This window comes from Mercurialis annua, linkage group LG5 (genome assembly GCF_937616625.2).
Source record: "Mercurialis annua linkage group LG5, ddMerAnnu1.2, whole genome shotgun sequence".
NCBI classification, from domain to species: Eukaryota; Viridiplantae; Streptophyta; class Magnoliopsida; order Malpighiales; family Euphorbiaceae; genus Mercurialis; species Mercurialis annua.
The window spans coordinates 48,605,733-48,628,770 of record NC_065574.1 but is presented as its reverse complement, the minus strand read 5'-3'; the positions used below and the strand labels follow the sequence as shown (position 1 = coordinate 48,628,770).

At 31.7% G+C, this 23,038-nt stretch overlaps 3 protein-coding genes and 1 long non-coding RNA gene across 5 annotated transcripts; 3 read left to right on the top strand and 1 right to left on the bottom strand.

The window, feature by feature from the left end:
• Positions 1–7,023: 7,023 nt before the first annotated feature.
• LOC126683254 (uncharacterized) lies at positions 7,024–10,467 on the top strand. The gene is made up of 5 exons (XM_050379102.1): positions 7,024–7,370; positions 8,056–9,040; positions 9,160–9,341; positions 9,454–9,828; positions 9,920–10,467. Exons 1-5 carry the CDS (start codon positions 7,245–7,247, stop codon positions 10,211–10,213), a joined length of 1,962 nt encoding a protein of 653 aa, XP_050235059.1. The 5' UTR covers positions 7,024–7,244; the 3' UTR covers positions 10,214–10,467.
• A 122-nt stretch (positions 10,468–10,589) lies between these two features.
• Positions 10,590–12,985, top strand: LOC126683255 (B3 domain-containing transcription factor VRN1-like). 2 transcript variants are annotated; one of them, XM_050379103.2, is made up of 5 exons: positions 10,590–10,993; positions 11,437–11,716; positions 11,805–11,977; positions 12,070–12,456; positions 12,559–12,985. In XM_050379103.2, exons 1-5 carry the CDS (start codon positions 10,865–10,867, stop codon positions 12,811–12,813), a joined length of 1,224 nt encoding a protein of 407 aa, XP_050235060.1. In that variant the 5' UTR covers positions 10,590–10,864; the 3' UTR covers positions 12,814–12,985. The 2 variants fall into 2 exon arrangements, with proteins under 2 accessions (XP_050235060.1, XP_050235061.1); XM_050379104.2 differs by having other exon boundaries at positions 12,070–12,364; positions 12,559–12,685.
• A 3,276-nt stretch (positions 12,986–16,261) lies between these two features.
• On the bottom strand, positions 16,262–19,698 carry LOC126683256 (uncharacterized). Its single transcript, XR_007641662.2, has 2 exons — positions 16,619–19,698; positions 16,262–16,544 (listed from the first exon to the last, which is right to left on the bottom strand). It is a non-coding gene; the product is annotated as an uncharacterized LOC126683256 (long non-coding RNA).
• A 1,313-nt stretch (positions 19,699–21,011) lies between these two features.
• On the top strand, positions 21,012–22,782 carry LOC126681989 (B3 domain-containing transcription factor VRN1-like). The gene is made up of 4 exons (XM_056105921.1): positions 21,012–21,049; positions 21,297–22,174; positions 22,251–22,429; positions 22,528–22,782. The coding sequence occupies exons 1-4, from the start codon at positions 21,012–21,014 to the stop codon at positions 22,780–22,782; spliced, it is 1,350 nt and encodes a 449-aa protein (XP_055961896.1).
• The last annotated feature ends 256 nt before the right edge of the window (positions 22,783–23,038 follow it).

The following is a 23,038-nucleotide window of genomic DNA, read 5'->3' as shown; positions in this document are numbered from 1 at the left end:
AATCGTTTTTCCGACGTGGGATTTCATCGATTCAAATGTCTCTGGAAAGGCAACTCGAATACCTACAACTTTCATGAAGAGGTCCGGTCCGGATTCGTCCTCTAAGAGGGACGAAATATCTATTCAATCAGCTGCATGTGTGGATAAGTGATTTTCCAGGACTATCCCGTAGATAGAAATTTACACATGCCTATATCCGTATATATCCATCTTTTTTTGAAAATGGTAGAAGCATCTTACAAAACCATAGGGAGGGGGATTATATATGCTTACTTTATCTTCTTGTCCTCATTGACTAAACATTATGAACATGGTTTATTATTATTATTTATAATTTATTTAATTAAAATATATATGTTCAATTATTTTAAATTTGAATTTAAATATACCTCATTTTCCTTAATTTATAATAATTTATTCTGTCCGAATAGTTCAACACGCGTCCCATTTCTACATGTTATTTTATTTAACTTAAATTTATTATTTTCAAGTCACTTTTTAGTAATGGGTAGCTATTTAAGCGATACAAAGGGGATAGAAGTATGTTTTCGAAAACAGTCTGGGTATTTTTATCATAACTCGTTCTCCCGACGTCGGATTTCATCGATTCAAACGTTCCTGCAAAGGCAACTCGAATACCTACAATTTTCATGAAGAGGTCTGGTACGGATTCATCCTCTAAGAGGGACAAAATCTCCATTCAATCAGCTGCATGTGTGGAGACGTGATTTTCCAGAACTATCCCGTAGATAGGAATTTACACATGCCTATACCCGTATATATCAATCTTTTTTTGAAAAAGGTCGAAGTATCTTCCAAAACCATAGGGAGGGGGATTTATATGCGTAATTTGTCTTCTTGTCCCCATTGACTAAACATTATGGACATAGTTTATTATTATTATTTATAATTTATTTAATTAAAATATATATGTTCAATTATTTTAGATTTGAATTTAAATATACCTCATTTTTCTTAATTTATAATAATCTATTCTATCCGAATAATTCAACACGCGTCCCATTTCTACATATTATTTTATTTAAATGAAATTTATTATTTTCAAGTTCACTTTTTAGTAATGGGTAGCTATTCAAGCGATACAAAGGAGATAGAAGTATGTTTTCAAAAACCAGTCCGGGTATTTTTATCATAACTCGCTTTTCCGACGTCGGATTTAACTTATTCAAACGTTCATAGAAGATAATTCGAATACCCACAACCTTTATGAAGACGTCCGGACCGGATTCAATCTGGAAAAGGGACAAAAGTATCCTTGAAGCCGCTGCATGTGTGCAGCTTTATAAAATCTGTATGTACCCAATCCGAGTATTTAATTCGTAAATCGTTTTTCCGACGTGGGAGTTCATCGATTGAAATGTCCCTGGAAAGGTAACTCAAATACCTACAACTTTCATGAAGACGTCCAATCCGGATTCGACCCGAAACATGGACGGAAGGTGCCATGAAACTGCTGCATGTGTATATCAGTGTGAAATCAAGGTATATTCAGATTGTGTATTTATGTCATAACTCGTTCCCCCCACGTCGGATTTCATCGATTCAAATGTTCCTTGAAAGGTAACTCGAATACCTACGACTTTCATGAAGATGTCCAATCCGGATTCGACCGGAACATGGACGAAAGGTGCCATGAAGCTGCTGCATGTGTTAAGACATGGTCAAATCTATAAAATATGTAATTCTTTTTAATTATAAAATTGATTAAAAAAATTTTGTAACCTACAATCACATATTTAATTATAAAATTGATCATAATGTATTTTTTTTATTTATATTAAATTTTATTAAAATAAAAATTTAATTATAAATTTAATAACATTATATTTTAAAATTAAACTTTATTTTTTCATTTATAATTTATTTACTATACCTCATGCATTATTTTATTTTTTTAAATTTATATATTATTAATTTTTTCATTTCAACAATTTATATATTAATTAATTTTTGAATGATAATAAGAAATAAAAAATATACGTGTTATTAAAAAGAAAAAAATTATTGAAAAGTAAGCAAATGGAAGTTAGACATCTTTTCATTAAAGAATATGTGGGTCCGGTAACATCTTATTTGTAACTTGCCTACACATTTTTCTAGAAGTAAATTTTTTATCTATTCCTCTTTGTCCTTTTGTGCTGGACCGGTCCAGCGCTGGATTTTAGACAAACCCTAAATTGTATTGCCCACTATTTTTTTTCAATTCTATTAAATACACAAATATTTTTATTATAGACTTTTATGATGATTATTAACTGTAAAGAGTACTTGAAATAAATTTTTTTTATTTTTTTTTATTTTACAAATATTAAAAAATTAAAAGAAATTATTTAATAATTTAGTTTAGGAGAAGCTCTTTCGCTTGACAATATATATAAAAATATTCATAAATTTGATAGAATTGATCACGGTAATAGATATATAATGGTAAAATGTATAAAAAAAACTCTCGTAGTTTTCACAAAAATACAAATCAACCCTTTTATTCTTTTGGAGTATAATTAAGCCCTCTTTATTTTCAAATAGAACAAATAACTCTTTGCATCCAACATCATTAGAAACACTCGTTAATAGTTGACATGTCTCTCATAATCATATAAGAAAAAAGTTCAAAAATAATGTTAATATTTAAAATATTTACCGAAGATTTGAGGGGGTAAGTGTCCCAAAAGTAAACTAAAAGGGTTTATTTGTTCGATTTCAAAATAATAAGGTTTAATTATTCAATTTTAAACACGGGGGCTTAATTGTGCCCAGAAAAAGTAAAAGGAATAATCTGTACTTTTGAGAAAACTTGAGGGTTTTGTTATACTTTCTACCATTTATAATTGAAGGTAAAAGTTGTGATTCTTTTGTAGATGTTATCTTTTTACTAGAAAAAGCATTTATACGGGACTGCTATGTTGTCTTTCTAGTAGTTATATCATCTCTGAAGTCATTAAATTTTTAAGTAGTAATATACTTAATTACAAAAAAGATAAAATAAAGACGGTGAATATAATTACCAACTTCTCAAATTTCTAACAGAACTAGTGTAAATATAATAATTTTATATGTAATTAACTTTTTATCTCTCTTATTCTTGTATTGGAGATATAACATAAATAAAAACACCAATATAAAATGTAAAAAATGACATACAAAATAATATATATTAAATATAAATATAGTAAAAAAATAGATAAAATTATAAAATTAATTTTATTTTCTTTGATAATTATGTTATAGTGAGAAACTAAATAAGTTTACTAGACTTAAATAAGCCAAATGTCTAAAAAGTACACCATTTCTATGCTTTTTTCTTTTAAAATATTAACCTTCTAAAACGATTAATTTCATCCAAATTATCACTTTTATTTTCAATTATATTCACGATTTTAAATTGACAAAAATGCACATGCTTTTGTCCACCGTGGCGCCATATCACTCAAATGTTAAGAAAATACTATTTTACCCTGCTATGTCACCTTCCTTTCCTACACAACATCACCTTCTTTCATTTTTTTAAGGAAAAACGGGCGATATTATTCTCTGAAATCGGAATCGATAACAGCTGTAAGAAATTCAGGAAAATGGCTAAACCACTTTTGATGACTTTGCAAGGAACATGCATAATGCGCTAAGAAATGTGTGGCCTGATTCGCAGATCACGTTATAAAAACAAAACTTAAATTAGTAAACTGTTTCGCCAACTCAGTACAATTTGAGACTAACAAATCCGACTCCACACTAGCAGGATTCCGAATATCCAAGACAACATGCAAAGCATTCGATTCCATGATGACGTCTTGGTAACTTTTATCCAGCTCAAAACTTCCCGGATACCCATAATTTTTGCAATACGAGGACCAAAACTCCCCTGAAAATGCATTGTTCTAGCTTGCAACAGATCACCCTTCTCATTTCGATCGAACCATGCAACCAACCCCGATAGACCTTCCTGAAGAACTACATCTCTCATCAACATTAATTTTAAAGTAACCTACTGGAGGCTTTATCCATTTTGCGAAACCATCTTTCTTCATTAACGTCACATCTGGCACCAACTTTCTGTCCATTTGAGCCCGCTGCCATGCAACCATGTTTTGCCCAACTTCATCCACAACTCCACTCATAGATTTTCTCTTCCCGTTCCAAACCAAGTGATTGCGGTTTACCGAAAGATTCTAGCATACCATTGCAGGTAAACCAACTTCATCAGCCTCTATGACTCCAACCCAAGTAAATAACCTGTCTCTGAACACACCTCCGACAACCGTTGTAATAACAAAACCTGCGCTGCTCCAATAGTCCCTAGCAAAGGGGCACTCAACAAACAAATGCATCACTGTTTCATTCGGGCCAGAACACACCTTACAGGATGCGTTTATGAATACACGTCTTGATGCAAGCACGTCACAAGTTGGAAAGCAACCATCACAAACTCTCTAAAGAAACGTTTTTCTGTCCATGGGGACATGCAAACCCAATACAATCTTCCAAACACCATTTCCATCACATGTAGCTTCTCCCGCTACAAGCAAATAAACAGCTCTTTACTGAGAAATGACCTCTTGTATCTGAGTTCCAGTACCAACAATCATCAACATTTCATAAACTCAATGGGACTGAAAAAATACGGTCAACCACCTCAACCTAAAATAGGTCCCTTACCAAGTTCACATCCCATGCTCTTGAGTCAATAGCCATAAGTTGGAGGGTTTTTACACAAAATACCTATTTTCAGCTATATGTTTGCAAAAATACTCCCTATTTTTTATGGTTGGCAAAATTACACTTTTTGATAGATTATTGGTAGATAAATGGTAGCTTATCGGAAAATGAGGTATTTTAAAAAAAATTAAAAAGTTATTTTTACATCACTAAGTTAAAGCGTATTCTAGCAAAAATTTCAAAAAAAAAAATAGAGTGCAGGGTATAATTTTTCCTAAGTTGGATGATTTTGGCTTCTCGATACTCCAAAGGAATCAGATTAGTAACAATGCCTTTTCCGGATCAAAATTTCTTTCGCGTGAAGGTAAAAATGTGCTTATCAAGTTCGTGGCTCAAGCAATTCCTAATTTTATTATGAATGTCGTTTTGATTCCTATCAAGTTGTGTGAGCAGTTAGAGCGGATGATGAACTCGTTTTGGTGGCGTAGTAACCAAGAAGGCAAAAAAGGTATCAATTGGGTTAATTGGAATAAACTCTGTTAACATAAAAAAAATTGGCGAATTGGGGTTTAAGAAAATTACGAATTTCAGTATTGCAATATTGTTTAAGCAAGCTTGGCATTTGGTCTCGATAATTGTCTCGGTGTTCAAAGCAAAATATTTTTCGGAGTCTTCTTTTCTAGATGTTAAGTTGGGTGTAACTCCAAATTTTGTGTGGAGAAGTATTTTTGAGACTTGATCGATTATAGAAAGGGGGGGGGGGGGGGCTCCGGTTCGTATTGGGAATGGTGTTAGTACATCACCTCTTTTCTTCTATCCTCATTTTTCCTTTTCTCACCATCACTGCAATCTAATTGAAAACAAACACAAATGTGATGTATTTTCTTTAGGCATTTAACCAATAAAAATATAAACTTAAAATTATAGATACTAAAATAATATTACTACATTTTAATTTTAGGCTAATGGGCTGAAAAAGCCCCGACCTTTATTTTTTTTTTCAATTCCATCCTGACGTAGCAATTTTTTTTCGATTATACCCTATTTCAAATTTTTAGTTTTCAATTGCACCTTAATTTAAAAAAAATTTAAAAAATTTATTATTATAAGGACTAAAATATGTAAAACAACCACATTAAAGGATTATTAAATGCTTTTTTCCATTTGGCCAAATTCAAACAAATCCTTAAACTTAAATAAATTTCAGATAAATCCTAAAAATAAATAAATTGAGAAAAAAATTCAGTTTCTGGAGGAGTCCTCCGGAATTTTTTTTAATTAATTTAAATTTAATTAATTTTTTAATATTATAAAGAAGATGGTTTTTTATTATAATTTAAAACATTAAAGATTTTTTAATAAAAATGAAGGACCTCTTTTGAATATTAACCGAATGAAAAGAGTTCAATTTAGTGTATTAGGATGCAATTGAAAACTAAAAATTCGAAATAGGGTATAATCGAAAAAATTGCTACGTCAGGGTGAAATTGAAAAATTAAACAAAGGTCGGGGTTTTTTTGCAGCCCATTAGCCCTTAATTTTAACAAAAATAGATTAAATTAAGAGGAAATTACACCATTTACCAAAAAAATGAATATAAGTACAAAACTACATATTGACTTTTTTCATTTACAAAAATCTTAATAATATTTACAAAAGTATAAAAAATAAAAAATAATATCAAACATACGGTGTATACCGTGGGTATAATGTCAGTATACTAATAAACTAATATTATATCAACATTATACCAAAATTATACCAACATTATACATACTGAGATTCTATTAATATTAAATAAAAATTTACCAAAATTACATCAAATCGTATACTAAAAATTAAATTAATAATATACCAAAATTATACTAACAGTATACCAAGAGTGTACACATCAAAATATACTGAAATTTTGCATACTAAATATTAACCTAACAATATACTAAAATTATAACAACAATATACAAATTCTCTAGTTCATTACCAACTATAGTGAAAAAAAAAATATAAAAAAATATACATTTTACCAACTAGAAAATATATATAAAAATATATAATCGATATACCGAAAATATACTGAAATTATACCAATAATAATTATTTTTAAATTATCTGATTTATAGTTTTAATATTCCAAAATTATATCATAATTATACCGACATTATATAAATCTTACTTTTATAATTAATTTTCATTTTTTGATACTTTTGTAATTAATTTTAAATCAGTCGTATTTTTGTAAATAAAAAAAATTTACAGACACTTTTATAAATATTTTAAAAAATTTAGATACTTTTGTCATCCTCTCATAAATTTATATGTTTAGCTTAAGTTAAACTAAAAGAGAAAAATAAGGCCCAGGTCCGTATGAAGAAACTCTTGGAGAAAAAATAGCGGGAGGCTGAAAAAGATGATCACTGCAATTCCATCCCGGTCTCCAAGAGAACATTTATTACAGTTTTAGTCTCACTGCCAAATTACTATACTGCAATTCAAGACTCTTACAATCACTTTGCCGCTCACAAACCACCGACACCACCACCGTCGATTTTTTTAAAGGCGGGCCTTGTGTTATGGCTCACCGGAGCGAAGCGGAAGCAAATGGGGATGATCATCCGCAATCTTCTTCTCAGGCGGAGAAACCCTTGCCCCATTTCTTTAAGATTATTCTTCCTAGGACCATTACTCAAAAGAAGCTGGTAATCTTTATATTTAATAGTGACTCAATCTTTTTCAGTTTAGCTGATGAATCGGACTTTGCATTGGTTTTGCATGCGGGAAAATTACTGTGATATTTTCTTGGAATAATTTATTCGTTACTTTGAGAGCTTGAAGTTGATATTAACATTTAATAGGTTTAAAATTCATGCAATTGAACACAATGTGAAAACTGGGCTCACCCTTTAATTTCTTGATCAGAAATTCTTATATGTGTTGTTGCTTAGCTCCTTTTCCGATATTCTAAAAAGGTTATATGTGCTTTAAGTAATAGGTGAAATACTTTACCGTCTATGTAGCACGGAAACAGAAAACGCTGATACGGAAAACTGAAAAAGATGGAACGGGAAATGTTGAAACGAGAAGGAAAAACATAGATTTTAGTATTACAATAACTTATAAATGTAAAGTTTTGGAGTTTCAAAGGTATTGCTAGAAACGGAATGAAACACCGAAACATAGAACTAGAGATGTACCGTGCAAGCTAGCTTATTGTTTGGGAAAATCTTTCCATACACTACGTGTATATATGAGAATTGCCTATTTGTCCATAAACTTTATGAAACATGTTATATATCCATCGTTTTTCCTTTAACTACTTTGATGGATCAAAATTGGCACGACTTAAGTTGTGTATATCCGTTAACTTGGTTAAGTTTCCTGCAGAAAATTCCAACTAAATTTGTGCGGAAGTTTGGGGATGAACTTTCTGATGTTGCCAATTTCATCCTACCTAATGGTTATCATTGCAAAGTGGGATTGACAAGAGTGCAAAATGAGATTTGGTTTGATAATGGTTGGCATGAATTTGCAGAACATCATTCAATCTGCAAAGAATACCTTCTAGTCTTCCGGTATAGAGGTTTCTCCAATTTCAGTGTACTCATATTTGATGTTTCTTCTTGTGAGATTGAGTACCCGCATAATGATCAAATCCTCACCTGTGGTGATAACAATCGTATACAAAATCAGGTTGATGTGGACTGTAATACCTTGACTGAGGACCTTTGTGCTGGTACTGTTTTTAAAAGCAAAGCTTGTGATGCAAGTGCAAGCAAAATTCAATCTGGAAAACGACTCCCTCTATCTGAACTGGATCCCAGAAAGAAGAAAATAAGTAGAGGTGTTGGTTCATCAATGAGCCCAAATTTTGAGCGCCAATATCAGACAAGAAACAAGGTGAAGGCGGAGCAGTTGGCTGAATTGATTAATGGTGGTGCTAATAAATCAAGAAGAAACCGAACTGCCAAACGTAAAATATCTCGCTCTTGCGAGGTTATTGAATTACAAGATGGCAATTGCTCTGAAGGTAACTCTAATGAGGACCTCTGTGCTAGAACTCTATTACCACGTAGTACTGTTTTTAAAAGCAAAGTTTGTGATGCAAGTACAAACAAAATGGAATCCAGCAAACGACTCCCTCTATCTGAACTGAATCCCAGAACGAAGAAAAGAAGTAGAGGTGTTAGTTCATCAATGAGCCCAAATTTTAAACACCACTATCAGACAAGAAATAAAAAGGCGAAGATAGAGCAGTTGGTTGAATTGACTGATGGTTATGCTAATAAATCAAGAAGAGACCGAACTAACAAACAAAAAATATCTTGCGCTCAAGAGGTTATTGAATTACAAGATGGCAATTGGTCTGAAGGTAAATCTTGTATGCTCATCAGAATACTTGGAAACTCTTCCAAGTGTTTCTGTAAGAACCCTCTGATTTCTCTTGTACTGTCACATTATTTATTTTTGAATTATGAGTTTTATTTTCAGGTGATAATAAGTGGGTAGCAAACTCTGAAGAATATATAGAAACTATCTCTAGTGAAATGTCCAAGTTTATAGAGGTGTTGCCAGAGAGTAAGACGGCAATGCTTGCTGCTGGGGAGTACAAGCCAAAACAAACTTCTTTTATGATTGTGTTGAGACCATATAATTGCTATGCCGGTATAATTGTAAGCCTTTTTAATAAATATGCTCTTGAAATTCTCCTGTTTGCCGATTAAATTTAGCTTACCTGTGATTATTCATTGCGTTATGCTTTGTGTGCTCCATATATTTTTGCAGTCTGTTCCTAGACAATTTTCTGGAAATTTTCATAGAAAAGGGTCTAAATATATTAAAGTTGAAGTTTCCGATGGAAGAGAATGGACAATCGGCCTTAGGAGAATTCGTGGACTATTGCAGATGGGAAAGGGACTGAGTGCATTTTTTAGGGACAATAATCTGAAAACAGGAGATGTTTGCGTCTTTGAGCTGATAATTAAAAACAGTATGGCGCTTAAAGCTTCTATATTTCATACTGATATAAGCATTATTACAAATGCCGCGTTTGAGTTTACAGAGGTATCACCAGAAACTAAGAGAGCAATTGGTACTGCTAGGGAGTACAAACCGAAATATCCTTCTTTTATGGTGGTGCTTCGTTCACTTAAGTTGTTGGTAAGCTACTATATATTAATGTTCCTGCAGTTTTCCAAGTCTGCAATTAAAGTAATCCTCTTTGGTTTCATTTTTCATTTTTATTTTGCAGAATGTGCCGAAGGATTTTTCGAGTAGGTATCTTTACGGAACTCTCAAGAATATGAAACTAGAAGTTTCTGATAAAAGGAAGTGGGAGATCAGCCTTAGAAAAAATAGGTCGCTTATAATATTTGGGAACGGAATGAAAGCATTTAGCAGCGACAATAATCTGAAGGAAGGAGATGTGTGTGTCTTTGAGCTGACAAGAAACAATGGGGTGATGAAAGTTTCTATATTTCCTGCAGTTGAAGATGCTGAAACTTCCCTGCACTTGAAGATTCAGAGCCTCAGAATTGATTGCTAAGGTCAAGAACTGAACTGCGTATTAAAATTGCGCTGTCATGCGTAGGCTTTTGCACTTTTTACGCAGATCACTGAATGAATATGCAGTAGCTCAGTGAATGTAAGGCTTATGTTGCAGGACTGTAGCTTTTTGTTTTTGTTTTTGCTTTTTGCAATGTGAATCAGTTAGTATAGAAGAGTGTAAGAACACCTAGGAAATGTTTTTTCATGTGGAAGAAGAAAGTATATCAATATACACTATGGTGTTAATGTGAAGATAGATTATAAAGCCTTATGCACAATTATCCTGCATGTGTTTCTTGATCATTCAAAATGTTCCAACTATATATAGATTTACTATGATATTGTCACTGCAAATACCAAAATTTATGAAAATACTGACTAAATAGTCATTAGCTCATTCTATTAAATTTAAAATATCAAATTTACTGCTAATATTAATTAAAAAATTCCTTTGGAGGTTACTGAGCTCAATTAAATATTCCTTAAAATCAGAATCTTTTGTCTGAATACACTTGTCTGTCCTTGTCCACTATGACATAACATTTGTTAAACCGCACAATAATTTAGCAGGCCACTTTTAAGAGATTTCAGTGAAATTATTTCACTAACTAGAAAAAGGTTCTGGCTTCTCTTTGAGGTGGCTTAATTTATGGCTCGCCGGAGGGAAGTTGCAACCAGCGGAGATGCTCATCGCCGGCGGTCAAATTCTCTGGCAGATAAACCAAAGTGGCGCTTTTTCAAGATAATCCTTCCCAGTACCTTAACTGAAAAGAAGCTGGTAATTCACTTGCAAGTTCTATACATGCAAACATTTTTTATTGATTGCATGCAACATAAGAGATTAGAAGTAAACAATCTTTCACTGTTCTTTTATTGATCTTGCATGCTATGAGATAGTGCAAAAGATTTATCCAATGATAGTAATTTTTCTTTTTTACTTTATGTTCTTGGCCTATGTTGTGAGGAAACTTGAAAAAGAGATGGTGAAACTACTTTTATTTTCTTGCAAGCATAGAGATTATAGAAATAAAATATAAAGTTTCATTGTGAGTGTTTCTGTTTACAGAAACGAAACGCCCAAACGTAGAACTGAATAAGTTTTCGTGCAATGTAGTTCTTGCAAGACTTATTATGTGACTAGTATATATGAATGTCTGTCATGTAACTGTATGATTGAAAATAACTTTCATTGATGTCCTGACTTGGTGAAAGTACTTGCAGAGGATTCCGATTAAGTTTGTGCGTAGATTTCGAGATGAACTGTCTAATGTTGCTAACTTCATCGTCCCTAATGGCTGTAATTGGAGAGTCTCAATGAGAAAAGACCAAAATGACATTTGGTTTGATGATGGTTGGCATGACTTCGTAGAACATTATTCGATTGGCAAAGGCTACTTTCTAATCTTTGCATATAGAGGTTTCTCCAGTTTCGGCGTCTTCATATTTGATACAACTGCTTGCGAAATTGAATATACGGAGAATGTTGGAAGCCCGGTTGATGGTGAGATATGTTTATTGCGAGTTAAGGTTGAATTTGGTAAGCTATTCTTATATTCCTTTAATAAATAGTGAGCTATTTATATTTTCAGGTGAAAGTCTGCTGGTGCCAAAATGTGAAGATTTCGAAATTATTACCACTGAAAACTTGGAGTTTAGGAAGGTTTCCTTAGAAAGTAAGGCAGCAATTGAATTAGCTAGACAGTACATACCGAAACATCCTTGTTTCATGGCTGTGTTGTACGTGTATAATTGCAGAGAGCTGGTGAGCCTTTGTTATGCCTAAATTATGTTTTAGTTTTGAAGTTTTTTGTTTCGCCATTGAAATAAACTTAGCTGTTTTTCATTTTGTTGCAGCATGTACCTTCAAAATTTGCAACAAGGTATCTAAGTGCAACTCCTAAATTATTTAAGTTTGATGTTTCTGATGGAAGAGAGTGGACCGTTGCCCTCCGAAAACAACGTGGACTTTTCAGTTTTGGAAAAGGAATGAGACCATTTTTCAGGGACAATAACTTGAAGGCCGGTGATGTTTGTGTCTTCGAGATGATAAAGTGTAATGAGGCAATGAAAGTTACTATTTATGCAGTTCAAGGTGATACAAAAATTATCGACACTTCAATGTCGGACTCTACAGATGTATCCCCAGAAAGTAAGATTGCGATTCATGCTGATAGAAACTATAAACCTAAAAATCCGTGTTTTAAAGTTTTGTTGGGCACATATTGCGATCGTGATATGATGGTAAACTAGCTGTTCTATAAAATCTGCTCTCTACATTTTCCGCTTTTTGCGATTGATTTAAGCGAGAGCGCTAACGGTAATCCTAATTTTTTCTTTTCACAGCATGTGCCAAGACACTTTTTGAAGAGGTATCTTAGAGGAGCTCGTGGGTATGTTAAACTGGCAATGTTTGGCGGACGAGTTTGGACAATCTGCCTCCGTAAAAGTAGTCACAAACGTGCAGCATTTGGGAAGGGATGGCAAGCATTTTGCAGAGAAAACAATCTGAAGGCAGATGATGTTTGTGTTTTTGAGCTGATAACAAAAAAATGTGATGCTGAAAGCTTCTATTTCTCGTGCAGTTCGTTAAAGGCATGAAAAGCCTCAGCTTGTCTTTCTGTTGATGGATTGTAAGAAATGCATAAGTGATTTTGCATGATAAAGTAGACTGCCAGTGCCTTTTTTTGTTTTATCAAATATGTATATACTATGTTTTACTCTCACAAAGTTTCTCTTTAATTCCGGTTTGAACTCATGCCTATGTTTTACATTTGAGATGTTTTCACAAACTTTTGCACATTGATTTATGAATTTATCGTGTGACACGTGTCGAAAATAAATGTAATTACCAATTGATTATATTTTAGCTATAATTAATGTGATATTTATTGATTGGTTATGACATTTATTTTCTACATGTGTCATATGATAAATGTATGGTTCATAATCCTATATGGTGAACTTGGTTCACACAAGTATTTCTCCGAAAGGTGACAAGTGTTAATGATAACAGTAGCAGCAGCATGAATTCTGTCAACGCCGCTGCTACAAGTACAACCATTGTATCTGCCGAGTCGCGTGTCGAGCCTGCTACCCTTCAGGTAGCATCTCATAACCTTCATGTCTTGTTTTGTTTTGTTTTGTCTATGATTTGATTTTGATTATTTTGTTTGTTTGGTGTTACTTGAGATTGTCATACATTTTTTGTTTGGGAAGCAAGAACAAGCGAGAAAATCAAAAAGAAAATAAAAAGTGAATGAATTCTTAAAACATTTGCTTCATTATTTGTCTTTTTAACCTTGATTAAGATTTGGAGTTCTGCCATGCCCTGGTTTCAGGGACGGAGAGAGGGTAGGGCCAGGACGGGCCTGGCCCCTACCTCAATTCCCTTTAATTTTTGAGATAATTATACCAAATCACTCAAAATCTCAAAAGTTTATGTTAGTGACCCAGCTTTTTTTTTCTTGCAAAAATCTCCCAATTTTATAAAATGATTTTCATGCCTACCTTTTTATATTTATATTTACTATCTTATCCCCATTGTATATTTTATAGTGTGTGTCTGTTACTATGAATCATTTCCTGCACTTCATCTTTCTTCTTCGATTTTTTAAATATGTTCTTGCATTATTCTCTCATTTTTATTCCACAACATCTCAACTGCTCAACATCTTAATTAATGTTAGAATATGGATGTGGTTGATTGCTGGTTAAACCATCGGTCGTCGGACATGGCTATGGTCGGGTGCGGCGGTGGTCGGACTTGACGGTGGTGGCTTTGCTAAAACTCTTGGACTTACAAGTAGTGGAGCAACGCAGAGATTGGTTAAGAGAAGAGCTCGAATGATTCTTTTATTTCTTTGGCTTTGTTCTTATTTTTTGACATCGCAACAAGATCTACTTCCGATGAAACTCCGATCATGGTTGCGGAGGCTGCGGCGGTGAAATTTTGAAAAAGGAATTTGTATAAGAGTTTATCAGCGAATGCGAAAAATCGACGTTCAGATGGTGAATATTGATATCTTTAAGAAATAGTACTTCAGATTCTTAGAAGTAGAAGAGAAATAAAAACAAAACTTGAAAACATTGTTCAACAGATTGTTCATGGTGAAAAGAATGGTGTTTTTGGTGGAAAATAAGGAACCTTGTGATGATGCAGCAAAAACTGCAAATGGAACTAATAACGACATGTAGTTGTTGAACACTACACTTTTTTCAATTTATTCAAGTAATTTTCAGTTTTTTTCATATGGTAATTGATATTCTTGTGCTTTTTGAGTTCCTTCCAAATTATATGGGGTAGAAACTAGAAAAACAAAATACAGATTAAAACATAATAACAACACTTAGCTTGTCATTTTTAATTTTTTTATCATATTCAACACCTAAGATCTTTAACGTTAAATCTCATCTTGTAGAAGATGACACTTGGAGAGTAAGAAAATTGCAATTAAAAAAGAAAAATGCTTTTAATTTTTCTCGAAAAAGAGTGACCATAAAAAGTGAGTCTATAATTTAAATCAACCTGATGTTAATCTGATGTGAACCTATATCAACTGAACTATTTTAATTCATTTTTTTATAAAATTTATCTTACTGCTCTTTACAATCTTAACTGACATTTTATATAGATAAAATTTTGAGATTTAGTGTAATGTACAAATTGAATATCGGTAGTCTATAAAATTAAAAATCAACCTGATGTGAACCTGATATGAACCTATATTAACTGAATTATGTTAATTCATTTTTTATAAAATTTGTATTGGTGATCTTTACGATCTTATCTGATCTTTTACATAGAGAATTTTGAGATATAGTCTATTATAAGAATTGAATAACTGTTTTTAAGTGAAATATAACTGAAAAACAACCCGATGTGAACTTATCAAATGAACTAGTTTAGTTCAATTTTTAATAAAATTTATTTTGCTGCTTTTTAAAATCTTAAATGATATTTTATATAGAGAGTATTTTGAGATTTAATGTAATATACAAATTGAATATCTCTTTTAAGTGAAACGTATTTGACAATCTATAAAAACAAAAATCAACCTGATGTGAACCTTATGTGAACCTGATGTGAACCTATATTAACTGAACTACATTAATTCAATTTTTTATAAAACTTGTCTTCCTGCTCTTTACAATCTTAATTGATATTGAAAGATTTTTTGAGATTTAGTGTAATATACAAATTGAATCTCTTTTAAGTGAAATATATTTGGCAGTTTATAAAATCAAAAATCAACCTGATGTGAACCTTATGTGAACATGATGTGAACCTATATTAACTGAACTATCTTAATTCAAATTTTAATAAAATTTGTCTTACTGCTTTTTACAATCTTAACTGATATTTTATATTGAGAGAATTTTTGAGATTTAGTGTAATATATAAATTGAATCTCTTTTAAGTGAAATATATTTGATAGTCTATAAAACTAAAAATCAACCTGATGTAAACCTATATCAACTGAACTACTTTAATTTAATTTTTAATAAATATTATTTTATTCGTTTTAAAAATCTTATCTAACATTTTATATTGAAATAATTTGGAGACATAGTCTATTATAAGAATTAAATAACTGCTTTTAAGTGAAATGTAATTGAGAATCTATTAAACTGAAAAGCAACCTGATGTGAACCGTATGTGAACCTGAAATGATACCATATACTGAACTATTTTTATTAGGCATACTGCTGCAATTTTTTTTTTGTGACGAGGACTCACTCTACTGAGCCGAAACTCAATATCATTGTCAAACCCCGGGATGTGGACCGCCCGCAAGCCCACATACCTGGTAATTCCGAGCTATAATGGCAAACAATCCAACCTCAACCACTCCATATTAAGAAAGGGTGTAGCCGAGGTTTGAACTCGCAACCTTTCGGCGCCCAGATGGCTGAGACTTAGACCACTAGACCGAACCCGTGCGGGCTACTGCTGCAATTCTTCACATTACAAAACATATATAAAAAAAGTTTAATTTTAAAGAACAATCTAACAATAAGCAAAAGTATATCTAAGCAAAAGTATTAATTCTTGCAAACATTCAAATCAATAAATAATTGGCTTAACAAATATGATTCTCACTACCATTCTTTAATGAATTAAAATATTATGAGTCTTTCAATAACCAATAGTTTGTAATGTGTGGGAATAGCATCACTAAGCACCCAAGTCTGAAGACCAAGTATCTCCATTAGCGCAAGAATAATGACCAATAATAGCACCCGTTAGAGCTGTAACCATGCACTCTTGATTCTTTCGAATCCAAACAATACTCGTCCCCACCATTCCACCGTTGGACAACACTTGTATCCTTACACAAATCAAGACCGTATCAGTTTTATTGCATTTCCATTAGCAATTAAGAGAAAAAATAAAGTTAATTACTAATTTCTCTGGCAGCCTTCTTTTGAAATCAGCATCAATTCATCTCTTCCTTTCTTCTCCGACCTTCGTAAGTTTGGATGATGTGAGAAAAAACTGCAAGGATCATACCTTCAAACCTGTAATTAAATTAATTATAAGGATAATGCTTATTAATCTATACAAGAAGAGGAAAAAATGAAATAAAAATAGAGTAAAGACCTGTAACTAACACCGAAATGAATGGACATGACAAGAAAGCCGGCAACGACGCCAGTTAATTAAGTGATTTTCTCTTATATGCGCGAATTGTAGTGAATGAGCATGTGATTACTGCAATTAATGGCCAGATTGTGTTTTCCTCCATTTTTTAGCTTTGGAGGGAAGAAGATGAAGAAAATGGTGGTTTGGTCGTATAGTCCATTTTTTAGCATTGGACCGTCGCCCGATCTCGCCGAACGTCGTTGGGCTTCAACGGTACTGTTGATGGAGACCCAAGACAATTTTGCAAGAGATATTAACAGATCTAATCAAAGGTTAAAACTGTCATATTTTAATATAAAATTAGCTTATTTGGATTATGAGGGATTTGTAGAAACTATTTTATTCTTTTGAGTGATTACTGCCTAAAATAAAATGCTGAGGTATAAATAATGGATAAGAATTGTTTTAGGGGATTTGTGTAAAAAATCCTTAATTCTTTTTAAAGAGTGAGTCTTGTGTATTTTGGCTATTCATTAACCCATACTTAGTTTTATTGTTTTAGGTCATTAACACAGTGGCACTTTCATCAATTAAAACAAAATAAGAGTTATCTTTTAGAGAGAAATTAGTAAAAAAAAATTTGACATACCGATTAAGATTTAAAAAATGCCATTGTGCCATTGTCAGGTATACTTTAATTTTGTTTATATATTTCAATTCCTTTATTCGGTTATATTTTTGTATTTCGTGAAAACTTTTTATTTTTCTTTTAGTAATTTATGTAATTAAATTTGATTATTTTAGTTGTACTTTATAGTACAATTTTTTTATAATTTCTATTTACTTATAATAATAAATAATTTCAATTTTTTACGGGTTTGAATGTTGAGTTTATTTTTTTGATAATATTTTTGATGTAAGTCATGGATAAATTTTAATAAAATTCAAACTTAGATCTTTAATGTTAGAAATACAAATAATTTTAGTGATCTTCATGATATTAGTGGCCTTGTTAAAATGATGGTTAAGACGGGATACGATCGTTAATTTTCTTTAGTTTATTTACTTATTTGGTTGGTATTACGGTTGCAACTACGACAATTGAAAGATTGTTCTCATGTATGAATATCATCAATGCGAAATAAGATGGAAAATCAGTTCTTAAATGATTGTCTCGTATGTTTTACAAAAAAAAATTAAAAAAAAATATTGATGATGAAGATATCTTACAACGGTTTCAAAAGATGAAGACTCGCAAGACACAATTTCCTCCAATTAGAAAGCGTTAACTGGTTTTGTTTTTGTTTTTTTGATGAAAAGCGCTGATTTGTCAATTTTGTACTGTTTATTTTTTTTTATTTTTTATTATATTTAATATTTAACAATTTTATAACTTTTATTTTTAAGTGTAAATTTTTTATGGTCTGATATTTTAAATTTTTTCAATTAAATTGTGCCCTACCTGAATTTGTGGTCTGACTTCGTCACTGCCTGGTTTGTATATATTTTGCAAGAATTCTTAAAACATATTAGTGAATTTACAGACTTTGCTCTGTTTACAAGCAGGCCTTGAAGGTAGATGTTATGTCATATAAACAAATATACAGTCGACCCTCTAATAATTAATACACATGTTGAATTAAAAAATTATTAATTATTAGAACTATTAATTTATTAAATATAATATAAGACGTAATATTAAAATTGGTTCTCTAAAATTTCATTAATTATTAAAATTATTAATTTATTAAATATTAATTATTAGAGAGTCTACTGTATGTATGTACAGTTTTATCTCGTAGATTATTAAAATTGTATGGGGGCTCACTTACATAATACTTATCTAGTATTCAAAACAAAAGCTCCTAGCTGGTTTTTTGAAAAAATTTCTTCTACCTTTTTTTCTAAAACTTTATTCTTTTACTCCGAAAATTTATTTATTCTTACTCTGAAAATTTGTAATAATACTCCGTTTTTTTAAACTGTTTGAAACTGCATTATAAATAATTTTAAAAATGTCAATTTAAATTTTTTTTGAAACCTTTTGAAACTGTAATAGAAATAGTTTTTTAAAACGGTTTCAAATTATTTTTAGAAACTGTTATAAACCGTTTTCAACCCAATTAAAAACCGTCTTCGAAACGGTTTATAAAACAGTTTCAAATTGTTTTTTTGAAACCGTTTGAAACTCTATTAAAAACTGTATTTGAAATGTTTTGTAAAACATTTTCAAATTGTGTTTTTTGAAACTGCTTGAAACTGCAGAGTAAAAAAATAAATTGTAAAGTAAAAAAATAAATATTTAAATTTTTATATATATTTGTAAACTTTCAGTTTTTGAGGTAATTCTAAAAAATATTTTTAGTTTTTTTAGATATTTTTGTAAATTTCTCATTTAGTTTGTACTGAATTGGGTTCAATTCATGACGCGCGGGTCAGTGTTATGTGGTATGGTACACCAGCTCTGTTGGTGCACAAGATAACGCCTCCGGTGACGCACACTGATATTAGAAAAGGTGGTATTAACTAAATATATTTCAAAAAGTGGGTGTAGATGAAAATTTTTCAATGTAGCATATAATGTGTGAAAATAAAAACCATTTTTTTCAAAATTTTGTTGTTTTCTCAAAAAATAATGATGGCGGCTATATAAATAGGAAAAAAATGGTTAGACAATGTTTTTAATAAAAAATGCTATTTAATCCACCTTAATATACCGTCTGATATAACAGTTTTTTATTTGCTCAATTTCTTTTCAAAAGTGTATGTTTTAAGTTTCCTCTTTAAATATAGCAACTCGTTTATTGACACGTTAGCTGATAATAAGGTGAGTTAGTTTTGATGGATTAAATAGCATTACTCATTTTTAATTACCATAGAAATTGGGACATGGAAATGTACACTTACAACTTCTGGATATCTTTATTACTCCATTTTAGTATTATAATTATTTTCATTCAGTTAGTCAGATGTAGCTAGGGATGCGTAAAATCAAACCGAAACCAAAATATCGAATTGAACTGAAAAATTTAATTTGGTTCGATTTAAAATTATAAAGAAATTTCTATTAGTCGGTTCGGTTTAGTTTTGAGCATAAAAGTTTTAGGCAGTTTTCCGCGTAAGCTGAAGCGAATCAAAAAACCCGACCAAACCGACTTGTTTGCTTTAAAAATATTCTTCCATAAAACTTGGTTTGAGTTAAAAAAAAAAAAATTAGTTCGATTCGGTTTAGTTTTGAGCATAAAAGTTTTAGGCAGTTTTCCGCGTAAGCTGAAGCGAATCAAAAAACCCGACCAAACCGACTTGTTAGCTTTAAAAATATTCTTCCATAAAACTTGGTTTGAGTTAAAAAAAAAATTAGTTCGGTTCGGTTCAAACAGATTGCACACTTTTAAATATTGCTAGGCTTATTTAATTTCTTTTAGTCTGAAATATTTTTAGGGGGCCACTGCATCTTCTTGTCTTAAGGACGATTGGTCAGTGCGCATTTTATTTCTCGTATTTTCGTGATGAAAAGACCTAGGAATGGCAATGGACGGGGTGGGGATGGGAAAACTATCCCTATCCCCGTCCCCGCTTCTTTGAAATTTTCCATCCACATTCCAATTATTTAGTGTAATAAAAATTATTATTTTATATGTGTAAAGAGGCTCGTAAACCTCACGAATTTTATCTTTTTAGTTGATCTAGAATAACTAGCGAGTAGTTAAATGAAGCATAAATCTATATTAGCTATTGATTTAAGTATTTGTTAAAGAATCCAAATATTATAATAAATAATTATATGTAATTAATGTTTTTCCATTGAGAAGTCATTATGTTTTTTTTAGAAACAACCTTTGTTATATTTTTAATTGAATTAAACCCTTTCAGGCTATTTTCTGCCCAAACAATTCGGGTCAAACATAATTTACCAAAAAAAAAAAGAATCATTTATAACTTTGAAGTTTGGCTTTAAAATGAAGTAAGACCCTAACGTTCAAAAAAGTTCAAATATGCCCCTAAACTCTTAAAAAATGAACAATAAGGCCCTTGATTTGGACAACCACGCCCCTAACGTATCATCTATGCGTCCAAATTGAGGGTCTAATTGTCAACATTTTAAGACGTTACGGGCATATTTAAACCATTTCGGACGTTGAGGGCTTACTTGATCCTGCAGCCAAAATTTAAGGGCATAAATAATTCTTTTTCCTTTCCCAAAAGGGAATAAATGGAATATGAAGAGTCTGTTGGAATAAGAAACCATTAGTCTGTTGGAGTATTAAAAATGAATTTTGAAAACATAAACTGATAATTAATTTTTTATTGAACAAAGTGATTATTAATGATTATTAAAGAAAAGTTAATAGGAGTAGTTGAAAGTTGAAAATAATGAAAAAAAAAAAAAACCAGTATCAACTTTATTCATATTTTAAAATATTCAAAATAAGAAGCTTGTCTATAAATATAAACTATTATAGGTTTGTGTATATTTTGTGGTTCTGTTCTGATACAGTGATCAGAACAATGAAAGCTTGCCGGTGCCGGTGCCAGCCAAGAAGAACACAAATGCCTTCAAAAAAGCCGCTGCCAGTGAAGTTCTTGAAACATATAGACCGACGTTGCATTCAAAAGAAAAAGCTGGTATGCATAAATTAACATTAGTTATTTATATTTCAATTGTTTTCACTGTTATAAACTCAAAAACACTAATTAAATTGAAACATTATATACAGATGCTTCCATCTTTTACAAGGAGTTTTGGCAAGGAATTTCGCAGTAATAAATTTGCTACACTTAGTTTTCCAAATGGGTTTTCTGTGAGAGTTAGATTGACAAAAAAAGACAACAAAAGAGCTTGTCTAGACATTGCTAAACTGGTGGAACTTGGTTATCTACATAAAGGCTTCATTCTGGGATTCACATACAAAGGTTTCTCGTTCTTTAAAGTTGCCGTATTTGATCCTTCTCAAGCTTTTCTTCAAATTGAATATCCATGCAACGTTACAAAATCCAATAAGCAACGTTTCAGTCATAAGCAGACTCGGTTCTGTAACAATGAGGAGACTGATGATGATCAAGAAACTGAATCTGATAATGATGATGATCAAGAAACTACAGACGACGACGACGATGATGATGATAGTGATCGAGAAACTACATCTGATGATGATGGTGGCGACGACGAAGATCAAGAAACTACAGACGATGATAAAGAAGATAGAAAGGAATCTTTGAAAAGGAAAAACAAGTTTAAATCTTCCATGCATCAAAGAAGTAACAAAGATGGCAAAAGGGTTGATGCTCGTGATGATTATAGATCACCAAATATGACAAGCAACCGCAAAAAGTCACAGAAAAAGTGCAAGATAGAAGAAGAGGAAACGGATTCAGGTGAAGAAAATGCATGGTTCAAATCGTTTCTGTTTTAGTCCATAATTTAATCTGAATTCTGTTCCTTTTTTTACAGATGAAAATGAATCTTCAGCATCCGAAACAGAATCAGAAATCGTAGTGACAAAAAACTTTGCAAGCATCTACAGAAACTTGTCTCCAGAAAGCAAGAGGGCAGTGAAAGCAGCAAAAAAATGCAAGCCAACAAGTCCTGCTTTCATGGCTGTCCTAACGTCACAGACTATCCGTGCCTTGGTAAAAAAATTCCTATATTTTGATGCTTAAGAAATTAATTACATGTTTTCGTATTTCTGAATTTGAGAGTTACATTGCGAAATCTTGATTGAATGCAGTACATACCGGCTGCATTTTCCGACAAGTATCTCCGCGCGATTTCTAGAGAGGACGTCAAAATTCAAAAATCTTATGGAAAGGAACGGCAAAAGGAGTGGTTAGTACGAGCATTACGGAGAGATTACGGGATGATTTTCACCGAAGGGTGGGGTCGCTTTTCGAAAGACAACAGTTTATCCCTGGGAGATGTATGTGTTTTTGAGCTGATCGATTCCAAGAATTTCGTGTTTAAAGCTTCGATATTTGATGCTTAAGTCTATATATGTGTTAGCTTAAAATGTTGTAGTGATGTTGCAGCATTTTTATTTAGTTGTTGTTATTCTTCTAAAACAATATTATTTGCTTTAAAGATGATATTAGTATTTTGTTGAACAGGTTTAGTTTTCTGTTCTTGATTATGATGTTTCTTTTGCATTTGATCAAATTGGTGACATTCTTTTAAGACTACTCTTCTGCTCCTTTAAGAATTATTTTCATTCTTAGCTTCTTGATTTGATTTAAACTGTTCAT